General features: G+C 43.1%; 1 protein-coding gene across 1 annotated transcript in view; it reads left to right on the top strand.

Annotated features, from left to right (window-relative positions):
- The window catches only part of cntln (centlein, centrosomal protein), a 151,736-nt gene that overhangs the window by 27,231 nt on the left and 105,054 nt on the right, over positions 1 to 19,451 (top strand). The window contains exon 9 of the mRNA XM_083764538.1: positions 17,928 to 18,050. Within this exon, the coding sequence (XP_083620664.1) occupies positions 17,928 to 18,050 (123 nt within the window). The remainder of the gene's footprint in view (positions 1 to 17,927; positions 18,051 to 19,451) is intronic.

The raw sequence follows: 19,451 nt of genomic DNA, 5'->3' as shown, positions 1-19,451 counted from the left end.
GATAGATGTCTATAGTGCCCATATACTTAATTTGCATTCCAATAAAAGTATTGGTGGTAGACTTGCACTACACTGTATATCATTTTGTATCATTTCTGGGTATGTCATTGCTTATACGAAATACAATCTCTAGTTATTCTGATCTGTGACCAGTAGTAGCTGTTCCCTTTCGTACTGTGGGTTAGCTTTGTCTAAATACAACTAGCCTGGCCCAGCCACCGTGCAATGGGGTGGGTGTCACGGGATCAATGCGTTGGATCATATTGGTTCACCAATCTGAGCAAGTTCCCCATCAGCACCGTTCGACTCCCAGGCTCTGCAAAAAGGTAGTCCCGTTAGAAAACAGCAGACAACACTGATGTCACCAAAATTCGAGTGATGCCCCTCTGCACTGTAGTTCACTCCCACTCCTAGACCAAGAAATGTCTCATTTCCCTAGGCTTTCATTTTTGAGTCGAATGCGAACGAAAATAAAAGCTTGAAAGTTTGAAACCTGCAGGAAAAAAAATGTGCGGATAAGCTGGATAGGCTTCGTTTTCCCCAGGTGATCAGTCAATTTGTTTGTTTTTCACGCGGTAACCCCAATTGGCACTTCTCCCTCAGCCAGCTCTGATGGTATTTAACATCTGCTGCCAGTTATTAATGTTAGCCAATCAAAAAGTTGACAGATGTATAATTAAAGTGCAAGTTAGGCGTTCACCAACACACAGACATACCCACGTTATGTGTGGTCATGCTGGGCTCAGTCGAGGTGTTTCTTTTGATCACCATCATCATTAATGACAAGCATCCCATTGAACATTTTAAATTATCAAACATTAAAATGCGGCATGATTGAAAATACTTTGGGCTATCCAAGACAGAAATATGATTTGTTTTAACAAGCAGAAAGTGAACAACTGGAAGTAAATCAGTTCCTCGACTGAGGGAGCCTATGGTGGAATTATAAAAGTTGGTTTGACTGTGAACTATCTAGGTTACAGGGCTCGAAATTAACTTTTTTACTTGGTAGCGCTTGTGCTACCAATTTCAAAATGAAGGAAAATTAGGAGCACCCACCAAAATCTAAGGAGCACCAATATGTAATCGATTTTTTACATTCATAAAAACAATATTATAACGTGTGGTTTACAAATAACATAAAATGATTAAAGTATAAAAATGCATGCCAGAATTTAAAATGTAGTGTCCAGACTTTCTGTCCCTCATCCATACATCTCTTCAAAGAGACAGAGGCATCAAACGAATCTCCAGATGAGGACCCTCTAGTCTACACTGATTCCGGCCAGTCACATCACCTGTTTTCTTTTTCTTTGTTTTGTGTTTTTCACCTTCATAGCCCATTTAGATCATATAATTAGAATTTATAATATAAAATAATTTCGATGTAAAACATGGTATTTATAGCTATATGCCTATACTTCTAATCAGTGGTGGAAAAATTACTCTAATGTTTTACTTAAGTAAAAGTATCAATACTGCTCCTATGCTATGTAGAAACACTTACTTACTTACTTACACCTGACACCCTTTCCAGGGTATAGGCCGTCGACAAGGGACCTCCAGAGTTCTCGGTCACTGGCGTTCTTTTCTATCTGCGACCAGGTGCCTCCCAGCCTCTTGGTGTCTGCCTGGAGATCCCTCCGCCAGGTGTTTTTGGGCCGACCTCTGTTTCTCTTCCCCTGGGGGTTCCATGTCAGAGCCTGTCTGGTCGTGTTTGACACTGGCTTACGTAGTGTGTGCCCGATCCATCTCCATCTTCTTCGTCCGATTTCATCTGCTGCTGGGAGTTGTTTGGTCTTCGTCCATAGGTCTATATTGCTGATCTTGTCTGGCCAGTGTATTTTCAGGATTCTTCTGAGACATTTATTGATGAAGGTTTGCACTTTATTTGTTGTGGTCTTTGTTGTTCTCCATGTCTCTGCCCCATAAAGCAGGACTGATTTTACATTAGAGTTAAATATTCTTATTTTTGTTTGTTGTTGTATCTCTCTAGAGCTCCAGATGTTTTTGAGAAGTAGGAATGCTGTTCTTGCCTTGCCTATCCTGGCTTTCACATCTGCATCAGTACCACCCTGGTTGCTGATGATACTCCCCAAGTAGGTGAAGGACTCTACTTCTTCCAACGCGTTGTCCCCTAGAAGGATTGGCTCTGTGCTGGTGTTATTTATCTTAATGAGTTGTGTTTTTCCCTTGTGGATGGAGAGTCCTAATTGTGAGGAAGTCTCTGCCAGTATTTTGGTTTTTTCTTGCATTTGGTGGTGTCTGTGTGAGAGTAGTGCCAGGTCGTCGGCAAAGTCCAAGTCGTCTAGCTGTGTCCATAGCGTCCACTGAATTCCGTTCTTTCTTTCTTCTGTTGTTTTTCTCATTGTCCAGTCAATGGCAAGTAGAAACAGGAATGGGGATAGTAGACAACCCTGTCTGACCCCAGTCTTGATCTCAAACAGGTTTGTGAGCTCCCCATCATGTATCACTCTACAAGTCATTCCAGAATAGCTGTTTTTGATTATGTTGACTAGCTTAGTGGGCACTCCATGGTGTCTTAGTAGCTTCCAGGTGGTCTCCCTATGTACACTATCGAAAGCTTTTTCGTAATCTACGAAGTTGACGTAGAGTGGTGAATTCCACTCTAGTGACTGCTCTATAATAATGCGGAGCGTGGCAATCTGATCTATACATGACCTGTTCTTTCGGAATCCTGCTTGCTGGTCTCTAAGTTGGTGGTCAACTGCATCCTTCATTCTGTCTAGGATTACTCTATTTAGCACTTTCCCTGGCACTGAGAGTAGGGTGATCCCTCTATAGTTGTTACAATTACAGAGGTCTCCTTTCTTTGGGAGCTTGTTGATAAGGCCCTCTTTCCAGTCTGCTGGTATCTGTTCCTCTTCCCAGATCTTTTTGAAGAGTGGATAAAGCAGCCTCACAGTGGTATCGACATCTGTCTTTAAGGCTTCTGCCGGGATGTTATCTGGCCCTGTTGCTTTTCCGTTCTTCAGCTGTACTGCTTTCCTGATCTCCTCTCTGCTTGGTATATCACAGCTGATGGGGAGGTCGGTCTGTGCTGGTTGTATCTCTGGGGGGTTTGTTGGTGGGGGTCTATTGAGCAGTTCTTCAAAGTATTCGGCCCATCTATTTAGTTGGCCGTCCTCTGTATTAATGATGTTTCCCTCTCTATCCCTGACCGGTCTTTGTGGCCTGCTATATCTACCTGACAACTTTCTGGTGGTGTCATACAGCTGCTTCATGTTTCCATGCCTTGCTGCGTCCTCTGCTTCTTCTGCTAGGTTGTTGATGTATTTCAACTTGTCTGCTCTAATGCTCCTCTTTACTGTTCTGTTGACATCAGTATATTCTGCTTGCGCCTTTGCTTTTGATGCTCTTGTGCGGCTCTTTGTCACTACTGCTTTATTTTCTTTCCTTTCTTGTATCTTCTGTTGTGTTTCTGTAGTTATCCACTCCTTTTGGTGGAATTTCCTGTAGCCAACCACTTCTTGGCATGTCGAAGTTAGTGTGTCTTTAATTTGTTGCCACTGCCTCTCAATGCTGGTCTCGCCTTCAAGTAGGTCCTGTAGAACTTCAAATTTATTGGAGAGTTTCAGTTTGAATTCTTCTTGTTTTTCTGCCCCTCTCAGTAGGCTCACGTTGTATTTCTGTCTGTTAGTTGTTGTCTCTGTCTTGTTTTTCTTTAGCTTGAGCTTCAGTCTAGCAGTTAGCAAGTGGTGGTCTGATGCTACATCTGCTCCTCTTTTAACTCTTATGTCTTGTAGTGATCTTCTGAATTTCTTACTTATGCAGATGTGGTCAATTTGGTTCTCTGTAGTATGGTCTGGTGATACCCATGTTGCTTTATGTATCTTCTTATGGGGGAAGATGCTGCCTCCTATCACCAGCTTGTTCAGTGCGCAGATGTCTATGAACTTCTCTCCGTTGTCACTCATCTCTCCGAGTCCGTGTGTTCCCATCACCTCTTCGTATCCCGTGTTTACTTCTCCTACCTTTGCGTTGAAGTCTCCGATGAGGATGGTGGTATCCTTCTCTGGGTATTTGTCCAGGATGTTCTGAAGTCTGTCATAGAACTCTTCTTTTTCTTCTTCTTCACTGTCGTTTGTTGGTGCATAGCATTGGATAATGTTCATCTTTATTTTCTCTTTTGTTGTTCTGAATGATGCTGTGATAATCCTTGGTCCATGGGCCTCCCATTCTATCAATGCTCTCTGTGCAGGTCTTGATAGCATGAGAGCTACCCCTTGTGTGTGTGGGGCACCTTCATCTTCATGGCCTGAATAAAGCAGCAGCTCTCCACTCATCAATCTTTTTTGTCCAGATTGCGTCCATCTTGCCTCGCTGATTCCCAGTAGTACGAGATCGTAGTTTCTCATCTCTTGCGCTATTTGGAAGGTTTTCCCTGCTTGGTACATTGTTCTTACGTTCCATGTTCCTATGGTGATGCTTTTCCTGGTTGAGAGAAGGGTGGTCGGTCCTGCGGCTTCCAGGGGATCCTGGCTTTCACCACCTAACGTCATACGTCCTCGAGCTGAAGAACTTCTCTCTCCCAGTGCCGAATTCTCTTTCTGTATCCTTGTCGTCGTTTCTGTAACGGAAAGTGTTTTACGGGGTGGGGTTGTTGGCCCCACGCCCAACCCCCAAACCTGGAGGACCGGGTGCTGCTTTTTGTCTGACCTCTACTCTAAAACCTGCCCGGCATGGTTAAACCTGCTGAGGGTATGAGCCCCCTCCGGTATAGCCTTCAGAGTCACGGAGGTACGCAAGCCTCCCCACCACGACAAGGTAGCAGCACGGGGAAGATGTAGAAACACTTACAAGTCTGCTATTCTCTCTCCCTCCCTCTCTCTCTCATTCCCTCTCTCTCTTGCATGCACACACGCACGCACACACACGCACGCACGCACGCACGCACGCACACACACACACACACACACACCGCCGGTCCGCCTCCTCTTTTACATTCGCTCCGGTCTTTTCTGAATCTGAACACTTGAAATAATGTCTTTTCTGACACATGGTGAAGTTGCGAGCCGTGGCGATGCAGCGATCAACGTTGTCCCGTACCGTTGTGTCAAAGAGTAGAACACTACACACTTCACACGTTGGTTTGTTAGCATGAAGTGCTAGTGCAGCTAGCAGACAGGAGCACTGGCAGTACAGTGGAGTTGGATGTCAGAGAGCGGCTCAGAGCGCCCGTTTTTCTACAATCGATCGTTGTAGCCAGGGGCACCACAGTAATTATTTGTAGTGGCACTGGTGCTCCCAAATATATTTTTAGGTCGCAAAGATTAAAATTCAGGCACATTTGCGACCAAAATGGTCGCTATATCGAGCCCTGGGTTAGCATGAGTTGGGATTTGAATCTTGCATGCAGTACATGAATCGACCGAGGTACTCAGGGTGCTGTCTTTACCTTCTCTGTTTGTAGAGAGTCGACTGGGGTGGTCCAAGTCAAGTGGGACACTGACTTATGCAGGGGTGTTATGAAGTATGGAGACACACACACACACACACAGAGTTCCAATCTGGTTTCAGAACATCCCACTCCACTGACACATGCCTCCTCTATTTGAGCGATCACATCAAACACGAGGTGGATGCTGGAAAATACTGCGGCATGGTCATGCTGGACCTCCAAAAGGCTTTTGACACCGTGAACCACTCCATACTGGTTAACAAGCTTAAAGCTATTGGTTTTGATAGCACATCAGTGAGCTGGATGCAATCCTACCTGGAGGGGAGAGAACAGATGGTGGAGGTGAACGGAACACTGTCCCCTCCCCTCCCAGTGAGCTGTGGCGTCCCACAAGGAAGCATACTAGGGCCTTTACTGTTCCTAATTTATGTTAACGACATGACTTCAGCTTGTGACTGCAACTTGTTCCTGTTCGCAGATGACTCAGCACTGCTGGTCTCGGACAGGAACAAACTGCAGGTTGAAAAGACCCTCAGCTCTGAACTCGGTAGAATCTGCACCTGGCTCGCTGATAACAAACTATCCTTACACCTGGGAAAAACTGAATCCATCCTCTTCGGATCAAATAGTAAACTCAGCAAGGCAGATGGCTTCTTGGTTAGAGTGGGTGACAATATTATCACACGAAAAGATGAAATTACCTACCTAGGTTCCATCCTGGAGGCCAATCTTTCCGGTGATAAAATGGCCACCAACATAATCAAAAAAGTCAATCAAAGAACAAGATTCCTTTACAGGATCTCCTCACTGGTCAGAAAAAAAACACCTTGAAGACCTTAACAGGAGCCCTCGTACAAGGTTTCTTTGACTATGCATCCACCTCTTGGTACCACAGCACCTCAAAGGCCCTTAAAACAAGGCTCCAGACCTCCCAAAACAAACTGGTCAGGCTCCTACTTGGCCTCACCCCCCGAACCCACCTCACCCCTGCCCACTTTGACAGGCTGGGATGGCTTAGGGTCGACGACAGAGTACAGCATCTTGCAATGGGTCTGGTCCACAAGATTCGATACACCACCAAGATACCCATGTACCTGTCTAAATACTTCCTTAATGTAAACGAAGTCCACACCCACAACACCAGAGGGAGTGCAACAAACCATGTACAACCCAGATTCGGCACAAACAAGGGACTAAATTATTTTCGCTCCTATGCCACCAAAATGTGGAACGCCCTACCAACAGTCATTAAGACATGTGAATCCCTTGACTCCTTCAAAACCGCTCTCAAAGGGCACCTACGGATGGCTGCAATTCGAAACTGGCCTCTGTAAAATCTGAATCCCCCCATCCACCCCCCCCCCCCCATTTTCCCTCATTGTATATTGTATCTTTTCCCTTTTTTGCTTCCCATATGATGAATTCCTGTTCTGTACTTTAGCTACATAGAAATGTCTATTTGTATGTCTCTAAATGTCTGTATGTCTTTAAATGTTTTGATGAATTGAACAATGTGGACCCTGTTGTAAACAAGTATAATGCTTAATTGGGTCGTCCACTCACAGTTGACAGTCTTTGTATTGAGTTTGTGCTTAAAATGTACTGTAAATTCTACAAACTGTTAATAAATATTTCAATCAATCAATCAAAACACACACACACACACACACACACACACACACACACACACACACACACACACACACACACACACACACACACACACACACACACACTATACATATTCCATACTTTATTATCTGCTTTGTTTGCCGGCACACAGATCATTTTTATATGCACTATGACTATGATATTGTTCTAATATTATATAATATTATATATTATAATATTGCTTTGGAATGAAATTAATGGCACTGACATTTTTCATTGTCTTCACATTTTTATATTTTGCTGTAATGATTAGAAGTTTATGTTGCACAAGGAACCACGCCTGATGACAGAAATGAAACACTTGAACATGTACACCTGACCTGCACAAGTGCACAACCATATAATGAATACCTATGAAGTATTTCACCAAGCAGGATTGTTGCACCATTTTTGTCCACACAGACCCCTGTGGATACTGATCTTTGTATGCTATGTCTGGACTACAAATTGGCCTTTATGCTATATTGGTAACGCCATGTTTGTCCTAGTGATGACAGCATGATGCCACATTAGTTTAATCTGTGTCCATACAGTCTGTCACAGTATGTAATGATTTAATGTAGGCTATATCCCTAGCTCCCATTTTCCTGTGCCCTTCCAGCCATGCAAACAGAAACATGGAGGGACGTAGGTTATGCCTCCTGCTTTCAGCCATGCAAACAGAAACATGGAGGGACGTAGGTTATGCCTCCTGCTGGAGATTTGAGCTAGGGATGCGAAGGACTCTTTATTTTGGTAATCAATCCGTCAATCGATTTTGTCTTGTTTTCTGCCAAATGTGGTGCTGAAAGGAGAGTCCAAAGTGTGCTTTCCTTTCAGTCCCACAACTTGAACTACCGCCATGATGTTTAGAATGAGTCAAAACCCTAATGATAGTAAGAAGAGGCTTGAAAAAGTAAATACATAGTTAATTACCGGCAGTAAAACTACAGTAATCAATAGGCCTATGTTTAACAAATTAGGCAAAACTAGTGAAACGATAATGATAGTCAGATTCGGCTCTGCTATTCCTCCCCAAGGCCAAATGATAATTGTAATACAGTACTACTTTAACAATATGTTGTCTGGATATAAACACTTAATACAAACTAAAAACAAATTCAGTTGTGTAGACAAGTGCCTAAAGAATTGCTGCATCCAAAATATGCAGAATCTCTGTCCGTCTGTATGTTTTTCCACAGTGAAATAAGTCCACGGACTTTTTGGGTGTTTTATCTGATTGTACGATAACTTTACTTTTCAACTAAACTAAACTAAACTAAACCTCTGGACTGGCGTTGCAGCACCCTAGGTGCTATGGCAACCACTTTGAGAAATAAAGCACTCATACTCATGCAGGAGTTCAAATAAGCTGTTGTCAAGTAAACATTAGGGCCTTTTTTCTCACTCTCTAGAAGTGAAATACGAACCACCGCTTGCTTAGTGCTGGGACTGTCCGCCATCCGAATAAGTATTGATATCATGCTTAGAAGAACATGGGTGCTTTTTTGTATACTATTTACATTGTTTTGAAGAAAAATGGTGCTATTTGTCCCAAAATTACTTATTTGTTTCAAAAATATGTATCTAGCAGAAGAAAGAGCGGCGATCGGAGCGTACTTTATAAAAGTTTAAAACACCAACATAACATGTTTTTTTTAATACTGTTTTTATTAGGCATTTGTATTTGACATTGCTTCAGAATATAATTGATGTAGTGTAAATGTTCCAGATACAATACAAATAAAAAAGGTATATACATGCTATAAACAAGAAAAACAAACAAATAAAAAACAATTGGACAGACACTCTTGCTCTCAGACTTTCCCAACAAGTTGTTGTGGCCTCTTAGAGCGGTATATCAATTGAATTACAGACTTTTTTTTTTTTTTTTTTTTGAATGAAAAATAAGTTCTCTGTTCCTTTTTTATTTTTGCCTTTCCAAATTTTGATTGTGTTATCTATTGTATAGGAGGGGTTAGCGTGCACCTGTTGAAATGGTCAATGAAGGGTTGCCAAGTATTGTAAAATCTGTCTTCACTCCCTCTCAATTCAAACTTTTCCAATTGTAAATAGTGCATAACATCTTTCATAAGTGTAGTGTGTAGTCGGAACCTGTGCTTGCTTCCAATTCAACAGTCTCAGTCTGCGAGCCAGTAGAATCACACATTTTACCATGTTATATTGGAAAACATGTTGGCATTTAAAACTTTAACAAAGTACCCTGATTTTTATATCCGCTCTCTCCTCCTTTTAAACTTTTTTTTGCTCGGATCACCGCTCTTTCTTCTGCTATATAGTTCCTTTGATCCTTGAAGCACCATCCGTACTTTGTTCACCTCCAGCGAGCACCTAGTTGATTTATGTTTTCGCTTTGAATTTAATTGAATTGGGTGCTACAAAAAAATAACTCTTGGGTTTTGTAAAATGGTGTAAAAGTAAAGTAATCTGTGTGTGCGCCCGCTATTTTTAATGTCATATATAGAATTACATCTCATCTTGACATACTGTTTCATTGGTCTTGCTTTGTCTTGCTTCAGCGCCTCAGTCTTGCTGTGGTGCTATGGAAAATGACTCGTAACCCCAACAACAGTAGAGATAGCACTCAGTTTGAAACTGTCAAATCGATGGTTAGTGAGCTACAGTGTTGTGCAAAGCGTCTGTGTAACTTCCAGATAATGATCTGCCAATAGAATATTGGTATAGCATTGTCATGGACGCAGATTGCCATTTTGTTGGCTATGCCCCAACCCTCAACTGCAGCTGGCTACTACAGTATTTTGATGCCTTTTTGATGCCTCTCTTGCATTATGCGTCATTGCAGGATGGCACTCTTCACAGTTCAAAATCTTGAGTGGTTATCGTCATATAGGTCCTTTTGTAGGCTTTAGACAAAATCTCATGGAGGGAGGTGACTGATTCACTGTATATTCCCTCTAGTTTCTTAGTAATTGTTTGGAAACAAGGCATACAGTGTATTCAGCTCAAGAAACACAATCAGCCCTCGGAAGCCTTTCCCCTCTATAATGCCAGTGGGCAGAACCTCTATCATTTTCGCCATCAAATTACTAACTTTTCTTCCCAGTGGGTATCACACTGGTGGTGAAGTTTCACAGTGATTATTCATCCATGGTTTGCTTGAATGAAGTCTTTGGACTTTGGGTATTTTGTAATGATATGCAACCTTTATGCTGGATCATTGCATCACTGCTTTTTCTTAATTTCTGCACTGATTTCAGCTGCACTATTTCTTTATCTAGTTTGACAAAATATTTGTGTGTTCATGAAGTGAAACTCCTGCAGTGCATTTGTTTTTTTTTATTTTTTTTATCCCACAATTTTTGTAACCCATTTTTCACCCCTGTGTCATTTAGCTAATGTGATCCTGGGCTCTACACACCCTCCGCCAAACTAGTCCACATATAATTGGGACATGGGGAGAGCAACGGACTTGAACTCATGCTTCCTTCATGCCTGAGTGTTCAAGTTTCCCTGGTTGGACTTGCATGGATTCCGTGGAAGGAACACGTTATTCCAGCCAGTTCCTTTCCCCTCCATTAGGCAGGCCAGGGGGAGGCAGTTTAGAGACCAGGATTACTGCATGTTTTTTGTGAGGGTACCTACCCTAGGAGACACGGGGAGAACATGCAAACTCCACACAGAAAGGCCCTTTAGCCAACCCCGCCTCGGGTATGGGCACTGATGACGTGGAGGAAACACGCCGCCAGCACCCACAGCGTCCCGAGCGGGAATCTGACCCATGACCTTCTAGCTGTGAGGCGACAGCACTACCAACTGTGCCACCGTGCCCCCTCTGCAGTGCATTTGCAAATTTTCGGCACTATTGGAGCGCTCAGCGTGAAACTGTGCATGCACTCTCCCTTGAGGCCTTGAGTAGAACCAGTGGCCCAGTAATGAGCAGAAAGAATTGGAACCAGAACACTATTGAAATTGAAACTCATAAACTGATACTCTCTCCTGATTTCTTTCTTCTTTACTGAAGCGTAGCAATGATTACTATCAGAATATACCTGTAGAGGTACAGTATTGAATACTTGACGAAATCACTTATGGCACCTTTAATTGACAATGACAGTAGAGGGAAACGGGTAATGCAGAGAGAATAGGAGAATGACTTGCAGCAAAATGGTCCGGCCGGGAATCGGACCGGTGCACTCGCCATTCTGGCCCTCTCTGCACCCCATCGGACCGAGGCCAAAATATCATTTTTTTTAGTACATAAATGGGTCTTTGTGAAATGACTACATTTAGGCTACATATTTTGTGTTGTATGTATGCATTGTGATGCATAGTAGGTGTGCATACATATAGAGTATATAGTGTGTGTGTGTGTGTGTGTGTGTGTGTGTGTGTGTGTGTGTGTGTGTGTGTGTGTGTGTGTGTGTGTGTGTGTGTGTGTGTGTTTGGAGCTGAGCCATGTCCGGGGCCAGAGCCATGCTAATGACATGGACTCCAGTGGTGTGTTTTACCATCTCAACTGCTCTCATTAGATGAGAGGCTCTGTACAGCAGCTCTCCTCATTAATGAACCACAGCCATGTGCTGCTGCAGATAAACACACACACACACACACACACACACACACACACACACACACACACACACACACACACACAGGTCAAACAGACTGTGTGGGAGGACCCAGGGCTGTATATGCACACAAACATACACGCGCATACATCCCACTCGCCCTGCTTTGCCCTTCTCTAAAGTCCCTCTCCACTGCACCAACATAACACACACACAGACACACACACAGACACACACACACACACACACACACACACACACACACACACACACACACACACACACACCTTCACTTTGACCCAGGAGCCACCATCCTGAATGCAAACTGTGTGGGCTGTTGGGAGGCATGTACCTTCAAGCCCTTGCTCCCCAAACCTCTCCCTCTGCACTTTGACAAAGACATTCGTATATTCGTGTATTTGTGTCCTATATTAACCCATTCTGAACGGGCACCCATTTTGGTGTCGGCATCATGTTATGCTTTAGCTATTTAAAAATAGCAGATCTACAAGCTCATATCGCGCCACCGAGTGGCGCGATACGAGCTTGTAGGTCTGCTATTTTTGAAAAATCGAAGAGCGACTGACATTTTTAGAATCTGATCTCAGGTCAGAATGGGTTCATCAGACCAGTGTGTGTCCGGCGGAAACCTTGTATGAATCTGATCTCAGGTCAGAATGGGTTAATTAGTGTGTCTGCTGCATCATGTGATATGTGATGGGGTTTGTGTCTATACGTTTGGGTGCCTTGTTTGTTGTGTGTCCTTGTACTTTTTCGTAAAAGGATGTGTGACTTTGTGTGTGTGCTTGCGGGGTTGTGCGCAGACTTTGTGTGTGTGTGTGTGCGCGCGCGCGCGTGTGTGTGTGTTTGCACGCATTCATGGCAGAAGGCCTCCCTTCCTGATTACGGCCGTTCCATAATTAACAGTGATCAGATTTGTTTTGTGGCATAAATGGTGCATGTGTCGAACATTAGGCCTGGCAAGTCTCATTTCACATTCAGCTCAAGGGCTCTGCAGCAGACGGGTCACGAGCGTCGGGGAGCACAATCACAAGCCTCGCTCCATATGGTCCTGCCTGCCCAAGCCTCAGCGGCGAGGCGAGTGGCCACGAGCGCCAGACAAGTTCCCCCAAGAACCTAATCGTGTTCAGTAATTACAGAGAGAGCACCCCCCCCCCCCCTCCCTCCCTCCCTCTGCCTCCCCTCTTCTCCTACACTTCTACCACCTCTCTCTCTCTCTCTCTCTTTATCTCTCTCTGTATGTTTTTCTCTCTCCCACTGTCTCTCTTGTTTTCCTCATCCCAAACACTGCACTCATTCGTCTTTTCAACTATCTTTCCTCTTCCTCTCTCTCACCTTTTCCTCTCTCTATGGCAGTTCCCCCTTTTTTCCGGAGTTGCTTGTTCAACAATTCTTATTTTCTCTTTCCCGTCTGTCTCCCCTCTCTCTTGTTTGTATTTCTGATGGCTGGAAATCAGTAACGGTGGGAGGAAGGATAGCAATCAGGACGAATAGATGGATGGACGGACGGACGGATTGTGTGTGTGTGTGTGTGTGTGTGTGTGTGTGTGTGTGTGTGTGTGTGTGTGTGTGTGTGTGTGGTGTGTGGTGTGTAGTGTGTGTGTGTCATATATATGTATGTGTGTGTTTATATATATACACATATATATTAGGGCCAGGACTTTAACACGTTAATTTCAAATAATGAATTACAGATGAAAAAAAAAAATACATTATATAAAAAATACAGTATATAATAATAAAAATGATAATAGTCACATTCATTTTCGCACCACGGATCGTTTCTCACTAGACGGGTTTCAGGCGGACCGATTAGATGCACCAAACCAGGAACCAATGTGCATTAACACCCCGAACGCCCGGGGTTATGTAATCCATTACATTTATAGCAGCGGAGCCCTTTTACCGACGGAGTGGATGTTATCCCGGATGTGGCTGAAGCAGCTAGATATACAGTAGCCAAAACACTCTAGAGGCGATCGACGACAACGGGAGGTATGATTAAATCTACCGCGACTAGCGGCGGGACTGCGGTGGGCACATGATCTTTGCTTAGAATTTGACGTTATGATTTAGATCAAGAGTTATCAACGTTTTAAGATTTTCGGTCTCGTCGGCTAAACAGGGGGGGGGACATTTTCGATGCCGTCCCACTGTTGCGCAACATCGAATGTCCAGGCTGTGGAGCGATGCGATCGGTTTTGTTATCAATAATCTCCGTCCTTTTGATCAATCTTCGTCCTGGGCGCTGGGCGTTACTAATTGAAAGGATGGTGAACTTCGTCCTGTGCGTTCAGGGTGTTAAGTGGCGACAGACAACAATAAAGTTACAAACCCCAGAGCAGTAGTGCACCCAAACAAATGAAGAAGACACTGAGATGGCTTTGCTTGTCCCTGTGGAAGCGAAATTTAGATTTAAATAGCTATCCGATTGATGAGTGGGTAAATGCAATGCGAAATATGTCGCAACATTTACTGTGGAAACGTATTAAAAAAAAATTGTCCCTTGGTTTCCAGCCTGCTTTGCTACGTTCCGTGAATTTGTTTTGTCACTTGAGTATAGCGACGTGACAAAACAAATTCACGGAACGTTGCTAAGCAGGCTGGAAACCAGCCTAGTGGAAGCTAACGTTAGTCAAGGATCCACTCCCAGCCCACACTCTAAATGGTTATGGCCTATTATTAACTAAAATATTGGTATTGGTAAATCTGTTATGGATGTCATGTCCTCTGAAGAAACATGTGTTCAGGTTTCCACTGTTCTGGAATGTACTTCCCAAATCTCTGAAATGTATATTCCTAAAATCCTTGCACTTTATGGCAGAAAATGCACTGATCTGTCACCTTGATAAACAAAACTATGTTTTATTGCTTAAAGGAAAGGATGTTCAATAGCACTGATTTAAATAATGATAACCCAAAAATGTAGTTGAGTTAGGTGGTTTCCTCCCGACAGCGACAAATTATACTGTAGAACGATACTGTAGCTATAGATACTGTAGATATATGGATATATACTGTAGCTAGATACTGTGTAGATGGATATGTAGATGGAGAGGAAGAGACTCAAATGCTCTCACACCAGTTAATTTGTAAATTGCTTTATGTAGTTGATGCCGAAAGAACGCATTCAGTTACCGGTAGTCCACCTCCCGATTGCCTCGGAAATTATAAATAATTATAACAGATGCGCCAATATGGCCGGCCTCCAATAAACGAGGCCCCAGATAATTTGGCCGACCCCCCCTTTGACAGGCCAATTTAATAAAACGTGAACAAAATCTTCCTCGCTAATAATTTATCATCCTTCCCCCTCTCTCCTCCCCATTGGTTAAAGTTGATTACCCTGGCAGTTAACAAGGTCACACCCAGATGCCAGCTTCTCTGATAATGCAATCAGGAAAATCGCTGGAAACGAGGTTAAAAAAGAGAGCGCGAGAGAGAGAAACAAAGGTGATGACATTCGGCATAGGTATTTTTTCTTAAAAAACACAGGTGTGAAGGTCTCTTCATCCAGCTTGTCAAGAGGCGGTGAGTTGAGTAGATGGGCTGTTTGTTGATGTAGCAGCAGTTGTTTTAGTGGGAACTGAAAGCTGTGTCGCTTCACACCTTTTTCTGTAGGGTTTTAAGAAGGTGAGTATGTATGTATGCATATAGGCAATATGGTGAGAGGGTTGGGTGCATATGAGTGATGAAAAGGTGAGTGTGAAGACAAAGAAAAGTTTGAAGTACAAGGAGTGTTTGAGTGTGTTGTTGATAAGTGTGCGTCCGTGCGTGCGTGTGTGCATGCGTGCGCACAAATGTCTGTGTTCGCACCTATGCCCTTGGTGTGTGTATTGTATGTGTGTCAGTTAGTGCACCTGAATCAAACCTAAAGGGAGACATGAACATGAAGAGAATCAAAGCCCTGAGCATGTCTGTGTGTGTGCGTGTGGTAGTTGCTTCCCAGTGTCTGTTTGTGTGTCCTATGTAAAACCTGTCCCCGGTAGGTAATTGCATGTGAGGGTGAGGCCCTTTACCACATAATACAGTACGCACATCACCAGGACCCTTGAGGACCTAATCCATACACACACACGCAAACGCAGACACAATCATGCAAGTGCCGCAATAGGTCAAGATAATAGGAGGTCATTGCATTATATTTCACTACATTGCAGTTTAGTTTGGGGGGGGGGTGTTTGTTGTGTGTGTGTGTGTGTGTGTGTGTGCGCACGTGTGCTTTTCTGTACGTTCACTTTCTAGTGTGCGTGTGTCTTTCTCTGTGCGTGAGCCGTGCGTGCGTGCAGTGCACAGAATCCCGTCCCTCTCCCTCTATAGGCTGAGCCTCCTCTTCGTCCTTGTCTCCTCGGTTTGTTTTGGTGGTCCCGCCGCGTGGCGAGGTTTGCCGGGCCCCCAGGGGCCCCTAATGGAGCAGCCTGCTAGACACTGATAAATAGATGCTGCACACACACCTCACTGCTGGAGCCGCTAGACAGCTGTCCCACCACCTTATTACACATCTGGACATGGAATGACTTAAAGCCATGCACGTGAAGTTCAGTGGCCCGACTACCCTCACACTTTCATTCAAAGGTTTCACTGCGTTTACACATCCACACGTTTTCACCTGAAACAGTGGTGTCACAAAAGATAAAAAGAAAACAAAATGAAACAAAAACTGAAATTGCTGCCCCACAAATGACATCATAATCATGCATTTGTGGTTGGGTTACAATATTAATATTGTGCAACCATCCACTAATGTTCCATGTTGTACAGTAAAATCTGAGTTAACGGGACATTTTGTCAGTTTTCAACCTAAAGTCAAACTGAAAGACTCATTTTATTTTTCGGTAACACCTCTTGTAGCTCTGTTGTCATTTAGCTTTTGTAAATTCATAAGTACTGCTCCAAAAGGAATGCTGCTGGGTCCTAGCCTGAGGATATTTTGGAATCCATGCAAAAACAAGTTGCCAAAAAAATTAAAATTTAAAAATTTAAAAATTTAACATTTTTAAAATTTAAAATTTAAATTTTAAATTTATTAAAATATAAAATCTATATAAATAAATATATTTCCGTCCACATTTTTGGTACCTACTGTGCGCCATTTTGGCATGAGTGTCTGGGGCAGACGCTCGTGAATACAAATTGTGTTAAAATCATTTATCTGCCATTGACGTATATGTCATTTCAATCCAACGCACAGACTACTATTGGCGTCATTGGTGTTTTCAGTGTCACTTTTCCGCAACCCATGTGAGATAATCTACAGCTTCTGGGTCAGAGGATAAGTGGAAAAACATGATCAAATTCAATGATGAAAGTAGAGACTCTCTTGTTTCTTTTGAGATGTTTGGTGTTTACATAGTCATAGAACAGAATATTCTGTGGCTGTTGAAAGATGAGTAAACACACTTTAAGTTCCAGACCCACAGAAACGCACCCAGGGTGCCGGCCCAGTTCCGGCGAGCCGCCCCACGTTCGAAACGGTTGAGAAATGACAGAGTTACCGTGTGGGGGTCCCTCTACTGTACCCTCTACTGTACTGTACCTGTACTGTACTGGCACACCCGAAAGCATCATACTGTATATACAGTTAATATGTGCGTGTGTGTTTGTGTGTGTGTGTTAGGTTGCGCACAGGTGGTGAAAAACAACCATGCTGTTTTCGTGCTCATACCCACCCAGACAGCCAGCCAGACACCCACCCACCCACACACATAGCTCCGTAAGGGAGTGGTTGCACCACTCAAAAACTAACATTTGTCTTAATAGACGTTTTGATGGGCTGAAAAACAAAATCGTATGTGGTCTGTGTACTTTCTCCCATAAAGGCTTTTTTTGCTTATGAGGGGTACGAGTTGTGTCATTACCAAGCTATGTGTTTAACGCCACATGCTCACACATTTGCATTTCACAGGAGAAATACACACTGACTCTATACATGTACGTGTACATGATCTCCTCACATCAGAACGATGGGATTTACGTTGAAATTCTGCAAACGTTCCTATAACTCTGAGAGTTAAAGGGAAATGTACCCTATCATGTCCATTTGGTTCAATGTGTTCACTCTCAGACTTAAATGAATCCCCTGGGAACTATGCACAATAACGAATTTGTGACAATACAGCTCATTCTGATTCTGTTAAAGTATACATGTGTCTCACTCTTCTTCCCTCTGACTCTCTGTCTCTGTCTCTGTCTCTGACTCTCTGTCTCTCTCTCTCTCTCTCTGTTTCTCTCTCTTTCTCTCGTTCCATTAAGTAACATGTCTGCTATCTGTATCTGTCCATCAGGAGTTGTCGGAACCAGCTCAAGCCCCGGTCCTGACACCGAGCCTCAGTTGTGACCCATCCTCGGTCCCAGAGCCACAGCACCAGGCGGTGGATGGACAGCCCACTTCCACTGGGAAACAGCAGGTAGATCTGGAGTCCACATTAAGTAGTTTAGCATTTGGCTTCGCTGTGGTAGTGGGTGGAATAATGCATAGTGCATACATGATCAAACACTGCAAGACAAAGGGAAAACATTGAACACAGTAGAATTCTTAGTGTTAATGTAACATAGCTAACTTGGGTTATGTATTAATTAATAGTAAGGAGTTTACGGTGAAGAGGTCCAACTGCATGTTCCTAGTTAAATTGACAAAATAATCAGAGAAAATAAGAACGAAGAATGAAACAATTGAAATTAGAAATGATGACAAACTAAATGAGCACACAAAATGGAACTGAACATAGTCCGGTTGCCGACAGGCTTCTTTTGTTTAAAGTGGTAAATTTGGTATATACCGGTAGTCTTTTTTTTATTGGCCTAAAATATTGTCCATATACATAAATTATTACATTCATGAATCCACTTGCTGACCGGCTGTCACTATTGGGCAATGTTTTTACAGGGGTTTCTTGTGACCCTACCATTAACATTTGGCAGGAAAAATTTTCATTCGTTTTGCACAAAAAACACTCCTTGGGCTTTTTGGGTGTTTTTTGTGCAAAACTAATGCTTGGAATGGATTCAGAATCATGAAAACCGCTTAGTTTGACATGTCACATGCTACTTAAAGAATAATGAAAGTTTGATTTTTGACATTTTTTCCTGCCATAGGATGTTAAAAAAAATTGCCCAATAGTGACAGCCGGTCAGCAAGTGGATTCATGAATGTATGTATATGGACAATATTTTAGGCCAATAAAAAAGACTATACCAAATTTCCCACCCGTCCACCTCGGCTGCCGGACTAGTATATGTCTCCTGATTGGCATAACAATCAGAAAATGTATTTTCTGTGTAGAGCAGGAGAGAGAGGGAGACCCCATGTGACTGAACAAACACTTCATAGCAATGATTTATCAGCATACCAGTATTATAGAGCTATATAACTAGAATTATCACTTCAGCCTACCCCCTTAACAAAGAAATAGTTTCTTTACATAGCCGTTGTTTACTTCCAGTTCATGGCCCGGGATATTTTCTTCTTCAAAATAAGAGTATGTTTTGAAAAGATTGTGGCAGTGGCGAAATAATTAATTAATTAATGCCTGGCAGGGAATGTGATTATAGTTTTATATTCTGAGGTGTTGTTTTTTCTTTTTCTTCGGTCAGTTGACTTGAGTTACTTTGTAACTGTTAGCGGTCTGGTCATGAGGCGCGAGTGCAGATCTCAGATATGTTGGCTGTTTATGTTAGCTCATCAGAGCTGAAGAGACAGGGCTACAGGGGGCAGTGGGCTGCTGAGACTCATGTGATTTTTCTGACCTAGCTTCTGCCAGCCATTGCACACACACACACACACACACACACACACACACACTCACATA

This window comes from Protomyctophum parallelum (assembly GCF_964188405.1).
Source record: "Protomyctophum parallelum genome assembly, chromosome: 5".
Classification (NCBI taxonomy): domain Eukaryota; kingdom Metazoa; phylum Chordata; class Actinopteri; order Myctophiformes; family Myctophidae; genus Protomyctophum; species Protomyctophum parallelum.
This window is presented reverse-complemented; position numbering and strand designations above follow the sequence as displayed.